At 48.5% G+C, this 19,713-nt stretch overlaps 1 protein-coding gene across 7 annotated transcripts in view; it reads right to left on the reverse strand.

Annotated features, from left to right (window-relative positions):
- Positions 1 to 19,713, reverse strand: part of DVL1 (dishevelled segment polarity protein 1) — a 210,930-nt gene that overhangs the window by 90,552 nt on the left and 100,665 nt on the right. For all 7 annotated transcript variants that reach the window (XR_012155594.1, XM_073317080.1, XM_073317074.1 and 4 more), the window contains exon 4: positions 10,962 to 11,074. Coding sequence is in view for 6 of the 7 variants with exons in the window: in XM_073317080.1 (XP_073173181.1) it covers positions 10,962 to 11,074 (113 nt within the window). In the remaining variant the exon portion in view is untranslated. The remainder of the gene's footprint in view (positions 1 to 10,961; positions 11,075 to 19,713) is intronic.

Genomic DNA, 19,713 nt, shown 5'->3' on the forward strand with positions numbered 1-19,713 from the left:
TTAGTCCTATTGATGTTATTTGGCTTTAAGTACTTGCTTAATGTTAAGCGTGTGCTTAAGTGCTTTGCTGAATGGGTCAACAAGCACATTCCACAATGTTCCTTGACCCCACAGAGGCCTGGTTGGCCAGATTGGGAGCAGGCTCGGCTGATCAGAGCTGAGCGAAGAATGGATTTTTGAGTTCAGTGGCCAAACGAAAAAAATCTGAAAAATTCAGTTTGGCAACAAACCAGGAGGGGTGGGGTTTTTTGGTTTTCACAATGAATTAAAGGGAACGAAAAACATTCGGAATGTCGACATTTTCTAAACAACATCTGCTAACCGAAGCGTCAGTTCAAATGGACATTTCATTTCAAAACTTGTCCAAACGGTTCCTTTAGACATTTTGTTTGGAAATGACATTTCCAGGGTTCCCCCCCCCGCAGGTTTTTTCCCCCGACCAAAACTATTTGCTGAATATGACCCACATTCAGAAAGACATTCAGAGCCCTGAGGAACGCATTTTTTGGTGAAATTTCTAATCCCTGAACAAACATCTGGCCCACCTCTCTTGCGGACATCCTTTGTTCAAACCAACTACAATGGAAAATCGTCTGACGCACCAGTCGGGCCTGGGGGAACAACTAGGAGGCTGCGCCTCCCGAATGTCACACCTCTTTAAATGCACATCACTTTACGCAATCTAAAAATGAACCCGTTGGAAATTAAGCGGATTCCCTGGGAGAAATCACTTTCCCCAGCACTGCAATTTCTTTGATAACTGATGAAGGATTTGTTTTTTAATCAGAATAGACACAGGCACAATGACGTCGGAAGCCATGTATTATTTCTAGGCTATTAAATAGCAACAAAATTTATGAGAGGTGGGTGCGGAGCGGGAGGGAGTGAAACATGCCCACATGTATCATTACCAGAGTCGCTCCCTGATTCAGTAAATCACAAACTCCTCTCTGCTACAAACCTCTATGATCTTTGGTAATCTCCTGCACAAGGAATAGATCGTGTGGTAACCAAATTCTCTTCTAATTCTCAATTTATGCAAAGCAAGGCTTAAAATTTTTCTTGAGAACTCTATGCAAGGTCAGTCATGCACTTATGGAGACAATCATTCAGGCAGGGGAGACCCAATTAAGCTTTCCCATTAAAGTATCAGAAACATTTTGCCTGTCTATTCCTGAAGATTTTCATAAGATCACACATGGACACAAGAATTCTGCTCCAAAATGTCCGACGAAAAAGGTGACTTACTTAGCCTTCTGCAAGTAGCAGGAAACAGAAATGAAATTAAATGAAAAACAAACATGAAAATGTTACAGGAACAGCAAACACAACTGGTATTTGAAGCAACTGCAGACAAAAGGGCTGGAGTCTCTGGCCTGCCCCAGCTGCTTTGGGCACTGGGGCAGAGTTAAGGTTATGTGTGAAACCTTAACTTTGATTTTTCCTGACGTTCGAGTATTAAAGCCCTGATCTTACAATGTGCTTTGCAAGGACAGACCCCCCTGCAACCCCACTGAACTCCAATTACTTCAATGAGGTCCTGCATGGAGCTTATAGTACAGTCATGACCCAATTTTGCAGGCTTAATATTCTCAGTGAAGCTTTCTATATACAATACATATATTATACCCCAACAGTTCAACCACAGGCTGTTGGGCTTCACGCAGGAACCATCAAGGTGAAATTTTCTGGCCCGCATTATGCGGGAAGCCAGTTTAGATGATCATAGTGGCCTCCTTCTGGCCTTAATATTTTTTAAACTATCCACACATTAGAAATGAGTGTAAACACAGTACTACTCTAGTCTATACAGGTTTTTATATCATGCTTATCACTGCAGTATCTGAGCACCTTCCGGTAGTGCATGAAGTAATGTGAGTAGCATCTGTCATGGGTTTGCTCTCTCATCCTTTCACAGTGGGGCGTGGGAAGCTTGTGCAGGAGATAATCTTGTTTTGGTAGCATGTTTTTCACACAGGCACCCGCACACTGCATTGTATCTATGCTACAGAAGGGTGGTTAAAGAAATGCACCTTGCACTTGAAGCAAATGGTGGGAAGGTGTGTGATGGCCCTTAGTCCATGGGGACGTTCATTCCAGTGTCTCACACCAGCACCAGTGAATACTCTGTCTTGTGCACAGACCTGAGCTATATACTTATCATGGAGAGCTCCCTTGTGCCAGAGAAGCAAGACTGTCAACCATGGTTTTCATCCCGGCGCTTTAAGTTCTTTTAAATATCTTGGGCCCAGACCATGGAGCACCTTGACGATAAGAACCGAGACCCTGAACTTGAAATTCTGTGGGAATCCAGTGTAGAAAACAGAGGGCAAGTCTGATGTGGTCTCAGTAGTCCATGTTGCTGAGGAGACATGTTCTAGCACTCTGCAGTAGCTGGAGTTTCTTAACGGCTGAAGCTTCATGCCCATATATATTGCAGTAGATGCATATTTAATACATCCTGCATAAGAAGCTTTTTCTCCACATCACACACCTCCACACACATCTTGTTCACATTCAGATCTGCTAAAAGATCATGATTATTTTATTCATTCAATTTCATGGCTCAGCCAGGCCCATATCCTCACACAGTTTGGAAAATAAGATAGCAGTAAGCTATGGTGGGAAAAGCTACAATTAATGCAGATAAATGTATTATTTAAATTAAGAGTGTATGGAAAGTTTGTTCCCCTACCAACTTGAGTTTGGCTCTGTTAAGGAATGCAGAATGTGGCCCTTAGATGGGAGAGGGGGAGTAGGGCCATACACCATGGGGATGTCTGTGGCCAGGCTGCTACCAGCACATACAGGACAGAGTTGGTTAAAATACTGTTAAAAAAAAACAAACAAAAAAAAACCATGAAAAGAGCTATTCAACAAAACAAAAACATTCACAGAAAATTTTCATCATTGCTAGAAACTTCTCCAGTTTTTTTTAAACAACAAAAGTTTGGTTTCACTTTCTGAGAAAACAAACACACCAACATTTTTACTTTTCAAAAAGCCAAAACATTTTCAAAGGAAATTCTGAAGAATAAAAACATTTTCAAAAGTTCCTATGAGAAACAACTGATATTTTTCAATCAGCTTGAATGTTGGGTACAGTCAAATTGATTAATCCCCAAATGCTTGGCTTAAGCAGCAAGTCCATGGACAAGAGTGTTTAAATAACACATACACATGTTATAACACCCCAGCTCTGTTAGGGGTTGATCCTGAGGAGAAAGGGTTAAGTGGGTTCGGCTGACTCATTTGAGGTATGGGTCTCCTTATCTCACTTGGATATAAAGCAAAAATTGCTCTCTGGTGAGAGGGGATTTAGGGTGTGGGCTGAGCAGATGTGAGAGAGGAACTGTATAGGCAGCTAAACCTGGGGGAAAAGTTTGACCTGAACTTTGTCATCATATTGCTAATGAAGCCATACCCCATAAGTGGGGTGAGCATTTGACTCTACACAGTACACAGAGCGCGTGTTGAAGCAAGTTGGGAAAGGCAAATTCTCATACAGAGTGGGACAAACTGCAGGTGCTCAGTATAAGTCTATAGTCCTGAATGCTCCCATTCATGTCTATTCTTCACTAGAAAGTAAAGCAAGAAGCCATAAAAACAGTATCATGTTACCAGGCATGTCCCACGGCCTCAGGTGAGGTTATACCATCCACTTAGATAATGGCCAGTGTGTGTCCACAAATGCATGTGAGCAACTCAACAGCAGCACTTGTATTATTAAGAGTAATCCTGAAAACAATGAACTAGAGCATGCAGCCCAATACGCACGAGCAATCCTACCATGACAACACACTGTTAATTATCACCACCAAGGGATGTTGTTAATTCACCATCACTTAAATCTTTTTCAAGTTTTCAAATCAGGATTGTCTCTCTCTGTGAGGAACGTGCCCTAATTCAACCACAGGTTGTTGGAGGAACTGCTGGACGAAATCCTCGGTCCTGTGTTATGCAGGACGTTAGGCTAGACGACCGTAAGAGTCTCTGCTGGCCCTAAAATCTATTAAACTAATTTTCCAGAGTAGCTCCACAATAATGAACAAGTTCTTGCAAATGGCAGTGGGGATGAAACTGTGAGAAAAGTTATTTCAGCCTCTGAGGGGTAAAAACAAACAACCTGACCAATAATCAAAGAGGCAGCAGGCCTAGCAGACGAGACGTTGGCCTGGGACTCAGGAGACCTTGGTTCTGATCCCTGTTCTGCTTTGTGCTCTTGGGTGAGACCTTTCCCCTCCTTGTCCTCTGTTTCCCACCCACACACCCTTTGTCTGTCTTGTCTATTTCGAGTATAAGCTCCTCGTCTGTCTCTTACTTCTACATCCCCATCCAGCGCCCAGCACAATGGGGATTGTGGCTGGGGCTCTGTGTGCTACTGGCAAACAAATGGTAAATGCCGGCTAGAAAATGTCGTTTCAATTCACACTCTGCATCCTCCGTGCAGAGACTCACACCCACGTTCTACTGAATCTGTCAGCTTCTGATCAGCTCATTCCCCTCCTCCCCCCACCCCCCAACACCTGACTAATTGGACTGTACAAGACCTTTCTTTATTTGAACATTGCACTGAGCTTCCTATTATCAAAACCCACAGCTCAAAGACAGAGAAGATTATTCTCTAACAGCTCCATTGCCATGCGGCATGACAAGGCAGCAGAGATCGGCTCAGGATTCCAACCCTTACGGATGGGAAGAAAAGAAAGGCCACTTGTTATTTACACTGCCTCCCTGGCTGACTTCTGCCATCACTGCTGTAAGCTACTGTGCGAGCAGACACACTCACTGCACATGCAAAAACACACCGACGCGCACTCCTGCGCCAATCCAAATGGGGCCCTCACAAAGGATTATTTGTCTGGCAGTAGGGCCTCAAGGCACCAATTGAGGTCTGGGGCCCCACCGTGCTAGGTGCTGTCTAGACACAGCAAGAGAGTATCCCTGCTCCGAGCAGACAGAGGGTGGGAGGCACAGGCAAGGGAAGTGTTTTGCCTGAGGTCACAGAGCAGGGTGTGGTGGCAGCCCTTGTCTTAAGAGCGCTGATCTCCTGAGTTTTAGGCCAGTGCACTAGGCTGCGTCCCCAACATTTATTTTGGCCACATTTAGGACACTTGAGAACCCTGGACTTCGACAGGGGTTTCTTCATCTTGCTCACTTTCCCGCTTCTGCACACGCATGAACCCGGTGTACATACGCGTAAATACTCCTACTCCATCCCATCAGCCCCACTAATTTCAATGGCAAGTCAACTTAAAGCGACAGCTGCTGCCTAATGTTTTGCTGGGGTCCCTGAGTTACCGTGCTGCACAGTGGTGCGAGGGGAAATTCTGCTGGCGGAGGATCTGCTTATGTCTATTAATTGAACGCGACATAAAACAATTACTGAAGATCCAATAGCACCTAGCCTTAGGCAAGGTGTGGTCTTTGTATCACGGCCAGATTCCAGCCCGGGTTCTTACCTAGCGGAAATTCCCCTTGCAGGTTCAGCTGCAGGGAAGATTCTTCCCACCTCACTTTTTGCGCTGCTGTTAATGCACAGTAATGCTGCGCGAAGCAGAGGTGGCTGCATTTCAGTGTTGGGGAAGTGAATCGTATTCTTTGAAAATCACTTGGGACTGTTCAGGTTTCATTTCTGGAGAACTGCGGGTTACTGAAAGTGCCTGAGGGGAGTTGCACCTGCCATTTTGCAGGTGAAAACGAGAGCATATTTACCAGTAACTGCTGCTGTCGTTTATCTTTTTGCATCAATATGGGAACTGACTGAATGTTCACACTGAACAGAACCTCCCAGGGATACAAGGAATGCTCCCTTTCTAGATCCTGTATTACAAACTGAAGGCCAGGTGCATTACAGTCTCTCTGAAGCACTGCTACCTAGAGTATATTTGCTCTTCAGCAGGATTCAACTTTTCACATGAATACCTAAAGTGAGCTGTAGCCCACGAAAGCTTATGCTCTAATAAATTCGTTAGTCTCTAAGGTGCCACACGTACTCCTCTTCTTTTTACTAACAGACACGCGTTCTCCACTGTGGTTGACTAGATCAGGCAGAGGAAGGGGAGAACCTCAATGGGTTTGTGGCATTATGAACTTTGCAAAGAACTTTTGGGGAATTCACAAAGATATAATCTCATCCATGAACCATTTTTTCTTGTCCTTAAAAATTCTAAGAGCTCATCAAATTTAAAATGACAACCAAAGAGGGGCTGCCTAGCTCATGGGTTCTCAATTCAGGGGTTGCAACCCGCCAGAGAGGGCAGCAAACTGGCATCAGGGGTTTCCCCCACCTTGCCCTTTCCATAATGTGAAATGGGAAGATGTTCCAGCCTGGTCCTGGCTAGATGGCAGGGGAGGGGTGGGAGTGGTCATGGCAGGGGAAAGGTTGGGAACCAGGGGCTTAGGTAACAGGAGCACTGTGCTATGTGCTAAAGGCAGAAGAAGGCCCCGAATGCCAGGTTGACAAGAGTGGGTATCCTCTCTATGGAATACAGTTAGAATTTCCCTCTCCCCACTTTTTTCCATTAGTCACATTCCCTCTGGGTGTTTTCACCTAATTTCTTACCCTCTGCTCCCGTTTCACCCACTGTTCCCAGTGGATTTTCTATTGCTTGCCTTCTTGCTTTGTAGTCTCTCCAAAGCGGCACAAAAACCTTCCAACACTTGACCTCCCAACCCCACAATGATAAAGCGTTCAGCAAAAGGAGTTTGCCATCCCAGGTGGGCCTTACCCTGATGTGCCGGTGTCTGAGAGACTCCCCTGTGTCTCATTAGCACCTTCTCCTGCTATGCATTGGCTTGAAATAAAATTTAAAAAATAAAATAAAAGTGTAACAAGCTGTTCCATTGCTCCCCTTCGTGCAGCACTTGGGGACACCCCTCTCCCTTTGGCAGGGGAAGGAGATTCAGCGTCTAGTTTAAACAAAAGGAAGGACTCTGGAACATAATGAGAGTTTTAAGAACAGGTTAGACAGACACCTGTCAGGGACGGTCTGGATAATACTTAGTCCTGCCATGGGTGCAGGGGACCGGACTAGATGACCTCTCGAGGTCCCTTCCAGTCCTATGATTCCATAGCGGGGCATTTTTTCAGTGTAGTTTGGTGAGCCAATGGCACTGTAGGTGCTTAAACAAGCGTGGCTTTGCACTGCAGTGTAATTAACACCCCCGGAACAAAGCAAAAAGACCCACAGAGCGCTAATGAGGACACTTCCCCCACCCCCTAGTGAATTACTGGAGCTGTAATTTTGATCTCCTTGTAACAAGTCTCTACATGGCCAGATCAAAGACTTCTTGCATTGCCTTATTCCCATAGCAGCTGAGGAGGGGCTTGGCCATTATTTCGCAGTGATGAGTGACACACACAGTTCCTGTCCTTGAATTTGGCTGTGAACCCCCATCCTGTTGTCTGTTCCACAGCCAAACGCCCCCCCATCCTTTCATTCCAGTAGGCAGAGATGGCCAGAAGGCTCATCTGACATATGAGCTGCGTTGTGAAAGAGCTTCAAAATCGATCTCACTAATCGGAGAGGTGTTGGATTCCCCCCCCCCCCCAACCCGTGAGACAAATCATTGCAAATTACATCTGCCTTTTAATCTTCTTTAAATGCCAGAGAAGAAGCTGTAATGAGCTGACAAGCCCGGATGGTTGCCTTCAATTGGAAATAAGGCACTGTTCTTGTTTGAAGCACACTCCTTCACATCACCAAGTCCTTGCTCATGTACAAACAAGGACCCTTCTTCCCCATGGAGCTTATAAAGTACAAAAAAAAAGGCAGGCACAGGTAAACAGACTCATCAGGGGCGTGTCTCCACTGTATCTGGAAGAGAGCCTCCCAGTGACCTTTGAGCCAAATTTGCTTTGAGTTTTGAGAGGGCCTTGTCTAAACCTGAACCTCCAGGCTACAAACCCTATATGGACCGAAGCCCACAAACCAAACAATTTGTCCAGAGCCTCACAAACCTAAGCCACCTGCTTCCTCACAGCTCTTCTCCACTTTCTGACCCATTTAAACAGGCATTGACAAGTCTAGCGAACGTCCCCTCCAGACAGCAGCTGGGAGCCCTGCCAACCTATCTCTGATCACAGAGTTCAGGGGAAGGGGAAACATCCTCTGAGCTGAGCAGAGAAAAAAACACACACTTTCCGCGCTCCCTCTCCCACAGCTGAAGCCAGCCTCAGCTGTAATAATACACATCTGCCCATGGGAGCCAAGGCCCAAAACACATGCTCCCCCTACGGTGGGCTAGTGAGTGAGACAGGGGCATGGATAAATGGAAAGGGCAACATACATTGAAAACAGACAGGCATGGGCCCCACAGGGTATTTTTAACTCTTTGGTCAACAGCCCTTAGGGTCTGATCCACCCAGGTGCCAAACAAGCCCTGAAGGTGGCCAGCAGCTTGCAGGATTGAACGTTTCCTAGAAAGGACCTGACCGCATCCAACCCCTCCCACCCTAGCAGGTATCTGTGCTGGAACCAAACAGTTGGAGGGATAGACAGCACCAGGCATTTACATAATATGTGATGAGCAAGGGATGGACAGACAGGGAACTACATTTTGACCTAGCCTACGGAGAAAAGGGCTACAGGGCTTTTTATCCAAATGGTAAGAAATCAGCTGCTCTGGTAGAGAACAAGGTGACACTAAGGGATTTTGGCCAAGTTTCCCTTTGAGATTTTGGATGTGAACCTCAATCTCAAAGCAATACTTGGAAGGCACAATCCACAGGGGCTGAAGCTGGCCAAATCAGGCAGAGGAGCCCCAGGCAGAGAGGTTCTGCTGAGTTTCACACAGCTCTGGCTAAAGCACTAGAACTGCACTCTGCATCAGATCAGGGCCAGTGGGACCCAGGTCCAGTCAGACCTCAAATGAGGGGCCCGCCAGGTTAACAGTAGAGAGCGGGCAGCAAGCAATGAAGAGACATTCCAGTGAGTTGCCAAACTCCACATGCGCCTTCTGTTTCTTTGGAGGAGTGGAGCGAGAAGAGAAGCAGAGCAGGCAAGTGGGGGTAAAGGAAGCCAAGAGGTCTGTCTCTTAATACTTCCTTCTTATCGAGTTCAGACTGGCATATTTAATGCAGTCGTTTGTAAAGAGATTGGGAGTGAGGGAGACAATAAACCAGCTTTAAACACACGTCGCCTTTTAACATTCTTCAAGTAACAACCTTTTGACCCAACATTGTTAGAACGTTCCCCCCTTTCCAGTGGTTTCCCAAAGGAATCTACAGTCAGTACCATGTGAAGATGGCTCTCTGCTCCACCCGCCATTTGAGGGACTTTCATTTATTCTCTGAGCCACTGACAAGTTGGGTGGTTAAATAAACAGAAAGACACCTGCTGCCGACACACTATTTATGCCCTTTTGGTCTTGTGTTTGGAGGCACTTGCAGATACTTTGGTAGATGGAGCTGTGAGTTAAACCTACACAGGCTCAAGAGATGTCAGAACAAAATATTCCAGAAGCAGGACAATTTTACGCTTGATGAGCCAAACACTTAACCCTTCCTTAAGCCTGGATATGCCAAACATTGCTTCTCTGGCAAGGAATTAAAAACTAAGCTTACTTAGTGTGTAGAGTAGAGACCAGGGGATGGAATTCTACAGTTGACACACTTACCTTATATGTGCAAATGTTTCAAAACCATAATCTGTGGGCATGCATGATATGCACGCACACAGCAATGTAAAAACATGGCTTCCTTACTACATATCTAAGGCTTTATTCAAACCCAGCTGAAGACCATGGAAAGATCCCCATTGACTTCAACGAGCTTTGGATCGGACCCTTAGTGGTCAGGTGGGATTTTACAGCTGGCAGTTACGGTGCCCATCACGGCCACACAGAACTTCATGCACTGGGGAGCGACTCCTTCACACAACGGGCAGGGCTGTGCAGATACAGGTTTACAAGTCTTGGGCTGAGTCCAGAAGCAGCATCAGTATCAAGCCTGATGAGATGTGTCAGTTATGCCACTGAGGTGTTGGAGGCAGGTAAGGAGTTCAGGGGAAATCTAAGACAGCCCTGAAGGCAGTGTCCCAAGACAAACCAAGAGCAGAGAGTTGCAACAGGCTACCTAAACAGAATATGGTGCATAAACACCCATGGCCCCAGCTAAACGCCAGCGACAGACCTGGTGCAGTTAGTGCCAGCAGATTTTTCTGTATATGTATAAAGAAAGTGCTAGAAACACAGGGGGCAAAATAATGAGAAAAGTTAATTTTAAAAAAAAAAGTGGGGGGGGGGGGGGAGACACGTTTTTGTCAAAAACGGAAATCTGGAAATTTCTGACCAGCTCTAAATTGCCCTTCGTCTCCACTGCAATGTAAATAATAAGCAGATGCAAAGCTGGGACCCATCTTCTATCAACACTGGAGCCATTTGTGGAAATTCCGCAATAGGATTTCCCCCCACCCCCTTTGCTTCACTGGAGGGTGCTTGGGCTAACAGGAAAGGACAGGAGCTCCGGGCTTGCTAATATGCTTCCCTGTCCTTTATCACAGGGGTTCTCAATCTTTTGCTTTCTGAGCCCTCCTCCCGCCCTCCCCGCACCATGCTATAAAAACTCCACAGCCTACCTGTGCCACAACAACTGGTTTGCTGCATGTAAAAGCCAGGGTCGGCGTTAAGGGGGTAGCAAGCAGGACAATTGCCTGGGGCCCCACGCCCCAGGGGGCCCCACAAAGCTAAATTGCTCAGGCTTTGGCTTCAGCCCCAGGTGGCGGGGCTCAGGGCTTCGACTTTCTGCCCTGGGCCCCAGTGAACCTAATGCCGGCCCTGCTCATTGGACCCTCTGAAACTGGCTCACGGCCCCACAGGGGCCTTGGACCCCTGGTTGAGAATGGCTGCTTTATTGAACGCGCCATCGTTTTTAAAGGCACAGGAACCCATCAGCTCCATCAGGGCCCCAGAAAGAAAAGAATGATGCCGTAGATGGATAAAAGGGCCGTGGGGCTTACCGTCTTCGTGGCCTTCCCTGTTCCTCCGCCGGTGTCTCTCTCGCCTGTGGCTAACAACCGACTCCGTTCCTGTTTCGTTGTCCAGTCCATCTCGACTGCTGGCAGCATTCGGGCTGAGAGAGACAAGAGGGCAGAAGACAGTCAGGGGTCACACACCGCCTCACTAAAAACAAACCTGCCAATGCACTTAGTGTCCAGGAAGGGCGCTGGCTTCACGGCCCCAGAGAATGAACACAGAGGACAGGTACAACACAGAGAGCAGCAGAGCAAGCTTCCCACAGACTGCTCCGCGAGGGCATCCCCAGTGCTGAGCTAGAGGAGGAGGGGATAGATTGGTCTCCCTGCCTTGGGAATGCCCAGAAAGCATCATCCTCCCATTGAACAAAGCAGTCTCAGACCCTCTAGTTTAGATTGTGGTCCCAACGTCCTAACCACCTTGATGGTGGGACGAGCGAGGGGATTGTTTCCACGTGAATCTTAGCAGATCCGTGGCACGCTTTGGAGAGGCCAGCGGGAAGGCAGCTTTGACTGGTTACACATTCACACAGCAGCTGGAGACTCCAGTCCACATTTGAACAGCACCAGGACCATCAGGGAGGCAGCACAAACGCGCCTCGGGCCTGCCTAACTCAGATGAGAAAACAGTGCAGGGACTCTTGAAGAAAGGGACATTCGTTCTCACCTCTGAACACACAACTGCCTTTCTCCCAATGCCCCTCAATATTCTCCGCAGCTCAAGGATCCCAGAGACAATCACAAGTACGTCTGAGCGACTCCAGTAATGCTGACAATCCAGCGGTGTGTTTCTCTGGAGAAGTGGCTATCAGGAGGTCATTCTGAAAGGAGCACTAGACACTCGCTGGCCTTCTCTGGTATCCCTAGGGTAGCCATGAGTCTCATGAGCCATGTTGCTCACCATCCTGAGGGCTCAGTCACACAGTGCATGGGTCCTCAACCTTTACGGCAATGCCCCGTTTGGAGTTAGCAGCTTGCTGGGAGCCAAGGGCATAAACCACAACTGAGCACAGCCCCCTTTATGGCAGCCCTGCAGCCTAGGAAGACCCCAAATCCCAGAATTCATTGCTGAGATACAAAGGAATGGAGGAAGCAGCCTAGAGCATGCTGGGACTTGCAGTCACTCCGGGCTACACTGCCACATTAGAGAGGAGGCTGGTTGCCTGACAACACTGTGTCCTCCTCCAATCCTTACGGTACCTCAGGGACCCCCACTGGAATTCAGCAGTGCAGATTCCCTCCAAAGTACTGGCCCCAGCCACTGCACTGATTCACGTTCTATTCCTCGCAGCCAATTTACCCTAGACCCTCCTCCTTCCACCACCAGTCCATAGCCTGACCTCCCCTACCATGTCCTGCCTTTTCCCCGCTGGATCGGGGCACGAGGGAGAGAGCGGGGGAGTCAGGTTTTGTTGGGTGAACAACATCAAGGGGCAAGAGCGGAAAAGGGGCCAGTTGGGATTTAACCAAGCCAAAGCCCTGCCCTCCCCATATCTCTCGGCGGCTGAAAGCCCGCCGCTTCCCTCTTCTGCAACAGTGCCCCTAGAAGCCACCTGTCCACTCCAGCAATATGCCAGTGCCCAGATTGTCAGTGGAAATGTTGGTGTGTAAGTCAGGGAAGAATTCGGTCTCTAAGACTTAAGGCCACATTGTGAATCTATTAAAAACGAGAGCAATACTGGCTCCCTACTCCCAGCCTTCAGGGGGCTGCTCCTCAATACAGCTAAGCAAGGTTGCCCATGACCCCTGGTTTAAATAACTGAGCCAAACTGCAGCCTTTGCTAGCCCATCACTGGGGCTGTAATACAGAGCACTGTGCATGTAACCCCGTTTACGAGCAACCGTCTGTTTCAAGACCACTGCTGAGGAAATGCCAAAGTGAAGCTGGCCGGGGCAGAGGGAGATGAGCTCCCCCCGGCCCCCCAACAGCAGTAGCTTGACTGTATACATCTCCCTTCAGGCTCAATATGTTTTATGGGGCTCTGTCATTCTTATGTTTCATAAACGGCACTGGAGTACTCATGTGGAAGGCAGTAGGAAAAGCCTCCCAGAGGCCACAGCTCATTGTAATGGACTGATTTGGGGAAATTGACCTGTAGCTCCTGAAAACACCGACAGAATAGGATCTGACGTAGCAATGTGCCGCTGTGCATCTAGGGGCTGGAATGGCTTCCCTGAGAAAGGGTCACTGCTCGCAGTCACCTCAGGTACCCACCCCACAAACAAGCAGCCCCGGCTTGCGGGCACACCATGCAGCGGAGAGTTACATTTCATGTGTGTCTAAGTAGTTGCTTTGATGGCCATCATCACACTAGTATCCCAGCTCCACACAGTCATCAACAGATTTATTCTCGCAGCACCCCAGGAGGTAAGAAAGTGCCGTATCTTCCCCCTCTTATAGATGGGGAAGTGAGGCAGAGTCTAAAGGTAGGTCTACACTTTGACCTGGACTGCCATTCCACCCGACTACCAGACCACTGTACATTCCAGCTGAGAAGACATACCCGCACTAGCTAAAACTCCAGTTTGAGGAGACAAATTACCTCTAGCTCGAAGTGTAGATGTACCCCCAGAGACTTGCCCAGGTCACACAGGGTGTCTGTGGCATAGCTGGGAATTGAACCCTTCAGAGTCTTGGCTGAGGGTCCCACTGGTAGGTCTCCCCTTGCTTCCCTCAGATTGCTGCATTAGCATTTTGGGGTGCTTTTCACCAAGGATCTCAAATGGAACATCCTTGCTTCACGAATAGATAAAATAAGGCACAAAGTAATTGCTAATTTTGGGGGTCCAATTTTTGACACCCTACAGTAGGGTTTGAATTCCAGCAGTGCTGAACACTGGCTGCTCCCGTTGGCCTCAATAGGAGATGGGGGAGGGGGGTCATCACAGCTGAAAATTGGGCCCTGCTGCAGTATGTCTAAAGTTGAGCATGCAAGAACGCAGGCACCCAAAATCAGAGGCCATATTTTAACACGTGGGCTCAAAAGAGAGCCAGAAATACATCCCAGATCTCTCGAGTACCAGGTCCTTGTCTGAACCACTAGAAAACACCGTTGTTGCCACCAACATGCTGAAAGACAGTCCAGAAACATGAAATATTTGTTTTAGGGACACAAAAAAAAAATCACACTAGTTACATCTCAGCAATACATGCTCCAACACCGACTCACCACTTTGCTCCTATCAGAGACTGAATGGATCTCTCTAGTCTAATAGCAGGTCAAGAGAGGATAAATTGCATACAGAGAATGCAATAAAACGGATACAGTTAATGACATTATGGAAGTGCTGTATTGATTACATGGATTCAAAAGGCAAAACTGTTATACAACTACTGTAGACCATCAAGGGAGTTGAACAGTGTAATAAGTGTATAGAGGACTTAAAAGAGGGTTAAAAGCCAATCATATGGGCACCTATTTAACAATGATTTTCCTTCTTTTCCTGGGGGTTTCTGTTTTATGTTCCATACCATGGTGAGTTGGGGTGAAACCATTAAATGAAACAGGTTAATCTTACTCAGCCACTCCATAGCAGCTTCCGGCTGAGGCGCTCAGACATTTTGCAAACACTAGTTAAGCCCCATAATCTCCACATGGAATAGGCAAGTATTATCCCCATTTTAGAGATGGAGAAACTGAAGCACAGTGAGGTTAAAGGATTTGTCTGTGACAATCAGGAACAGAACCCAGGGGTCAGGAATCCCTGCCTGTGCTCAAATCACAAGACCGTTTCCCACCCAAATCAAGAGGAAAGGAGGACTGAAATCCACCGGTCTGAGCCCAGTGTTCTCTCCCTGGAATCACAAGGAACTGAACATGGAAGATACGCCCATCCAGCAACAGATGGCTCCTGCTCCATGCTCCAAGGAAGAGGCAAAAACTCCTTTTAGCCCCTACCAATATGCCCCATGGGGAAGGGAATTAGGTCCCCAAATGAAATTTGGCCACCAGTTCAACCTTTACATGCACCAAAGAGGCTCAGAGAAACATCCTAACATTTGGAAACTTACAGGAACAGAAAACTTTGCACTGTTTGAGTTTGCTCCTAACTACCATAGTACACAGAGCTGTGTGGTACAGTGGATAAGGTACCGGATTGGGACTCTGGAGATCTGAGTTCTATCCCAATCCTACCACTACCTCAAGAGAAGAATTTAATCAATCCGTGCCTCTGTTTCTCAGTCTGTGCATGGGAGATAATGTTTACCCAGCTGTGCACAGTGCTTTCAGACCAGGGGATGAAAGATGGTTAATGCTAAATACTAGCAATAATCTACAGAGGTGCCTCTCAGATCTCGGCGGTTACGCCGCAGACCGGGACATACGCTGAGAAAGAGAGACAAAAGCAGTACCAAATCGACCAAAACACCAAGCTTTGTAAAAATAGTGCATAACTTAAAGCTGATCTTTGACTGCCAGAAATCGCTCAAGCAGCATATGCTGCGGAAGGAATCCCCCAGCTTCTCATTAAGGCTGAAGAAACACAGGAGATGCCCTGCCAGTTTCACATGTGTGCATGTCTCTATTGCGAGAATGAGCCGGACACTTCAAACAGAAAGCGCAGGACAAGGGAATTCAAGAGACTCAAGCACGCTGCTCGGCGCTGATGCTAGTTCTCTTCCGCAGGAGCTGTAAAAATTAAAATTCTTTGAGGGGAAAAGGCTAGTGCCTCAGCGGTTCTCTTTCCATGTTGAGAAACCCAGGACAACAATCAAAGGCTGCATCAAATCCTCCTCACTCAAACCCACATGGGGACGACTGAAAGCAAGCCGGAAACCCACAAGATCTCTATGGACTTTCCTCAGGGTAGAAATTCAGAAGGGACCACGCTAGCAGCTTCCAAACCTGAGTAAGTGGGCCCCCAATGCCACTTTGCCGAGGTGTTTTAGTCCTGACCAACAGTTCCTCCTGCTGTTACGGTCCTGCACCCCCACCCCCCCCCAGCTGTGCCACCATGCCTCAGTCCTGAGCCACAATCCCCCCTGGGATGCTTTTCTCTTTTGGGTCCGGTTATCACGGGGCGGTGGGCGGGGGGGGGGGAGGAGAGAAAAGAAAGATTCCTCATGGAAGATATTCCCTTCCTTTGTCCCTAAACAAAGATGGGCATCAGCAGGTTTTCCAGGCCTTCGTCAGTCAACCTCAGCAGCACCATCTAGTGAGTACAGGCAGTTACCATGCATCACCGGTGACCGGACACTCAAAGGCTGCCCGAGAAATCTCTACCTTGGAAGTGCAACGCTGCTGGTTTCCTCTCTCGCTGCTGGGAGGTCGGGTTTGCTTGCCAACATGAAAGGAGCACACTGTGGATGTGTGAGGGCAGGGATACTGGGCCAGGCCCTCCACCGGGGTAAATCAGCATTGCTCCATTGATGTGCCTGGAGCAATGCCAATCTACACCCTCTGAGTAAGCGATCCCAGCTCCGAGGTGCTCATTTTCTAATCAGATTTGTATAGCCTCCTCTCCCACAGTATCCGAGTGCCTCACAATCTTTAGTGTGTTACTCCTCACAGCCCACCCCGTGAAGCCGGGCAGGGTTACCTTTGTGCGTTTGGTGAAGACAGGCTAGGCCAAAGGGAGAGCGCTCAGCATAATTACTCCACCTCCATGAGAGGCAGAAGAGCGTCTCCCACAGACAGAGCGCTGTCCACACCGCGCTAAGTCGATCTAACTTACGCCACTCAGGGAGGTGGCTTTTTCACACCACTGAGCGACGTAAGTTACGTCGATTTAAGCGGTAGTGTAGACAAGCCCTGAGGCACAGAAAGACTAAGTGACTTGCCCAAGTTCACACAGGAAGTCGGTGGCAGAGCAGGCAATTGAACCCAGCTCTCCTGAGTTGTAGATTAGAGTTCTAACCACTGAACTGTCCACCAGGCAGTTGAACTATGACCACACAAAAGCAACGTGTTATTTCTGCCCTCACTGAGCTGCTCATGATGCCAAGCAACTACATTCAAATATGATGAAAAGCATCAGAAAAAATAACCTTTTTGAATCCAGCCAAAAATAAATCCAAAGGTTGGGAACAGGACAAAAAAAACCCCTACAGCAACGAGGCGGCAGCTGGTGTGTTGTTTATCATTCTGACCAGTATTATCTCATTGTTGTGCTGCCTGCCAACCCGTCTGTCGACTTGAATCCATCTCCTCTCGTCTCATACTTGGATCGTAAGGTCTTTGGGGCACCGACTGTCTTTGTTCTGTGACTGTACAGCACCTCGCACACTGGGGCCCTCATCTACAGTCGGGGCCCCTGGGTGATGCAATTAATAAATACAACCACCACCAGAAAAAGGAGGGAGAAGAGAATCAGTAGACATCTATACTAAAATATACTTAAAATCTACGACTACGAAATAGAAAAAGGAACTGACACAGGTATCGAGGGGAGGGGGAAGCAATTCCTACCCTAAAAAGCCCTCCCCTCACAGAGGCCTGCTGGCCTGGGATGAAAGGGCAATCCCAGGCCAGCAGGCGCAGTACAAGTGCAGAGATCTGTCAATTACAGGCTGCGACTGAACTGAACCGCAAACCTCTCATCAGACTCCAGGGGAAGAACTCGGGCTTTAAAACAACTCGTCTACCAACTTCGAGCCAACCCACCACGTTGCGTCCCAGGACCCTGTCCTCAGCAGCTGGCCAATGTTCCTGCATTCTCCCTGTCTGCCGAGGCCAACCCGCACCAGGGCCAGCACTCCCGGCAGCAGGAACAGGCGTGCACAAACGATGGGCCACACACTTGGCAGTCCCCTCTCCTCACGTATACCCACGGCCGCCCACCCCACCAGACCCTCATTAGCCCACTGGCCCAAGAAAGCCAAGCGCTTGCATTTCTTCTCCAGCCCTGATTTCTCCACGCTGCTGTTTGTTCAGCCAGATGGCTAAACGCCTCCATGTGCGGCGACAGCAAGTGTTGTCTCGTCGTCAGAACACAAGCCTGGGAGCCAGGACCTCCCGGCTTCTCTGCCTGACTCACTGTGAGAGACCTTGGGCAAGCCACGTCACCTCGCCGTTTCTCAGTTTGCCCAGCTGCGAAATGGGGATGCATAGATACTAAGGTCAGAAGGGACCATTATGATCATCTAGTCCGACCTCCTGCACGACGCAGGCCACAGAATCTCACCCACCCACTCCTGCGAAAAACCTCTCACTTATGTCTGAGCTATTGAAGTCCTCAAATCGTGGTTTAAAGACTTCAAGGAGCAGAGAATCCTCCAGCAAGTGACCCATGCCCCACGCTACAGAGGGGCGCTGGGAAGCATGACGCCCCATTGACAAAGTTCTGGGAGTTCGACAGATGGCAGCAGGCGCAATGGAAGAGCACAGCTGAATAAAACGGCATCTTTAACACTGGAGGTAAAAACAGGGAGTGCTGCACACGTGACCCTGTGCCACGAGTTTGAGGGGGTGTTTTTAAAGGCACAGTTAAAGCCTTCTAAAACCAGCACATACTTCTATATATAGGTCAGGAAGAAAAGAACTAGTTATGCTAGCAGGTCATGCGACTGCAATTGTACAGGCTACTCGCCCACCAGGAAAACGAAGCTTGGCCACAAGAGGGCAGCATAACCCTGGCAAGAAACGCAGGCCAGGCGAGTATTCCCCGGGATTTCTTCTCCTCCAGAAGGCAGCTTGGTGCTTAGCCCCCGCCCAGATAACGGGCTCGTCCAGGCAACAGACATCCCAGAAAGCAGGGGTGGGGGAAGGAGGAGGGAACGTGAGAACAGCAGGAAAGGACACTGGGTTTGCCTCTGCACATTGAGCCACTGGCTCACGAGCATTGGGGTTCGGCTCCCCCTCTGCATCCTTACTGGGATCCTGTTAATGTCACCAGTGCGGAGCCAAATGCGAAGGGCAGGGTCAGCAGCAGAACAAATGGAACAGCTGTTAACCCCTCTGCGCCAGGGGCTGCCTGCCGTTCGGGCCTGGCAGCACAAAGCCTGTCAAAGAAGCGAAGTGGCAAGATGTCCTGGCATCAGCATCAATGCACCGAGCACAGGGCATCTGGGTTGCCAGGGACAAGGAGAGGCCAGAGGCACTGAGAGCTCACTTGGCTTCCAAACGAATAAAATGGGCAAACACAAGGGTTTCATGCAGCGGGTGGTTCACTTGATCAGGCTGGATTGGTTAATATAGCAAGAGAAACAGCACTGAATTTTGAGGTAGGTGAACCTGGGACTGACAGCCCTAGAGACTGATGGCTTCTGTTTTTCTGAAGGGAGGCAGAGTGGTCTGGTGGTCAGAGCAAGTGGGGAGAGGGGTCAGAATTCCTGGGTTCTATTTGCACTTCTAGGAGGCAGTGTGGCTCAGTGGTTAGAGCATGGGTCTGGGACTCTGGCACTTTGCTTTCTAGTCCTGATATTGATACTAACTTGACCTTGGGGAAAACGCCACTTAACTTCTCCGTGCATCAGATTTCCCATCGGTTTAACCAGTCGAGCACTTATACGCACATCAGAAGTTAGAATAATTCATGCGGTTGACAAACAGTGGGGGGCCTGAGATCCAAGATTCATATCCAGATTCCAACCACTCCAAAGGACTGGTGCACAGGGTGGCAGTTTTGAGTCTGGGTTTGGGAGTTGGATTCACTGGGTTACAGGAAAAGGAACCAATAGCGAAATGCAAATCCCAAATTCAGGACTGCACTGATCTGGGGTTTCAGTTCAGGCCCCAGCCTAAAACTACAGGGCAGAATCTCAGCTCTCAAGCACAGCTAGCCTTTGAGGGAAAAT

This window comes from Lepidochelys kempii, chromosome 18, assembly GCF_965140265.1.
Source record: "Lepidochelys kempii isolate rLepKem1 chromosome 18, rLepKem1.hap2, whole genome shotgun sequence".
Taxonomy (NCBI): Eukaryota; Metazoa; Chordata; order Testudines; family Cheloniidae; genus Lepidochelys; species Lepidochelys kempii.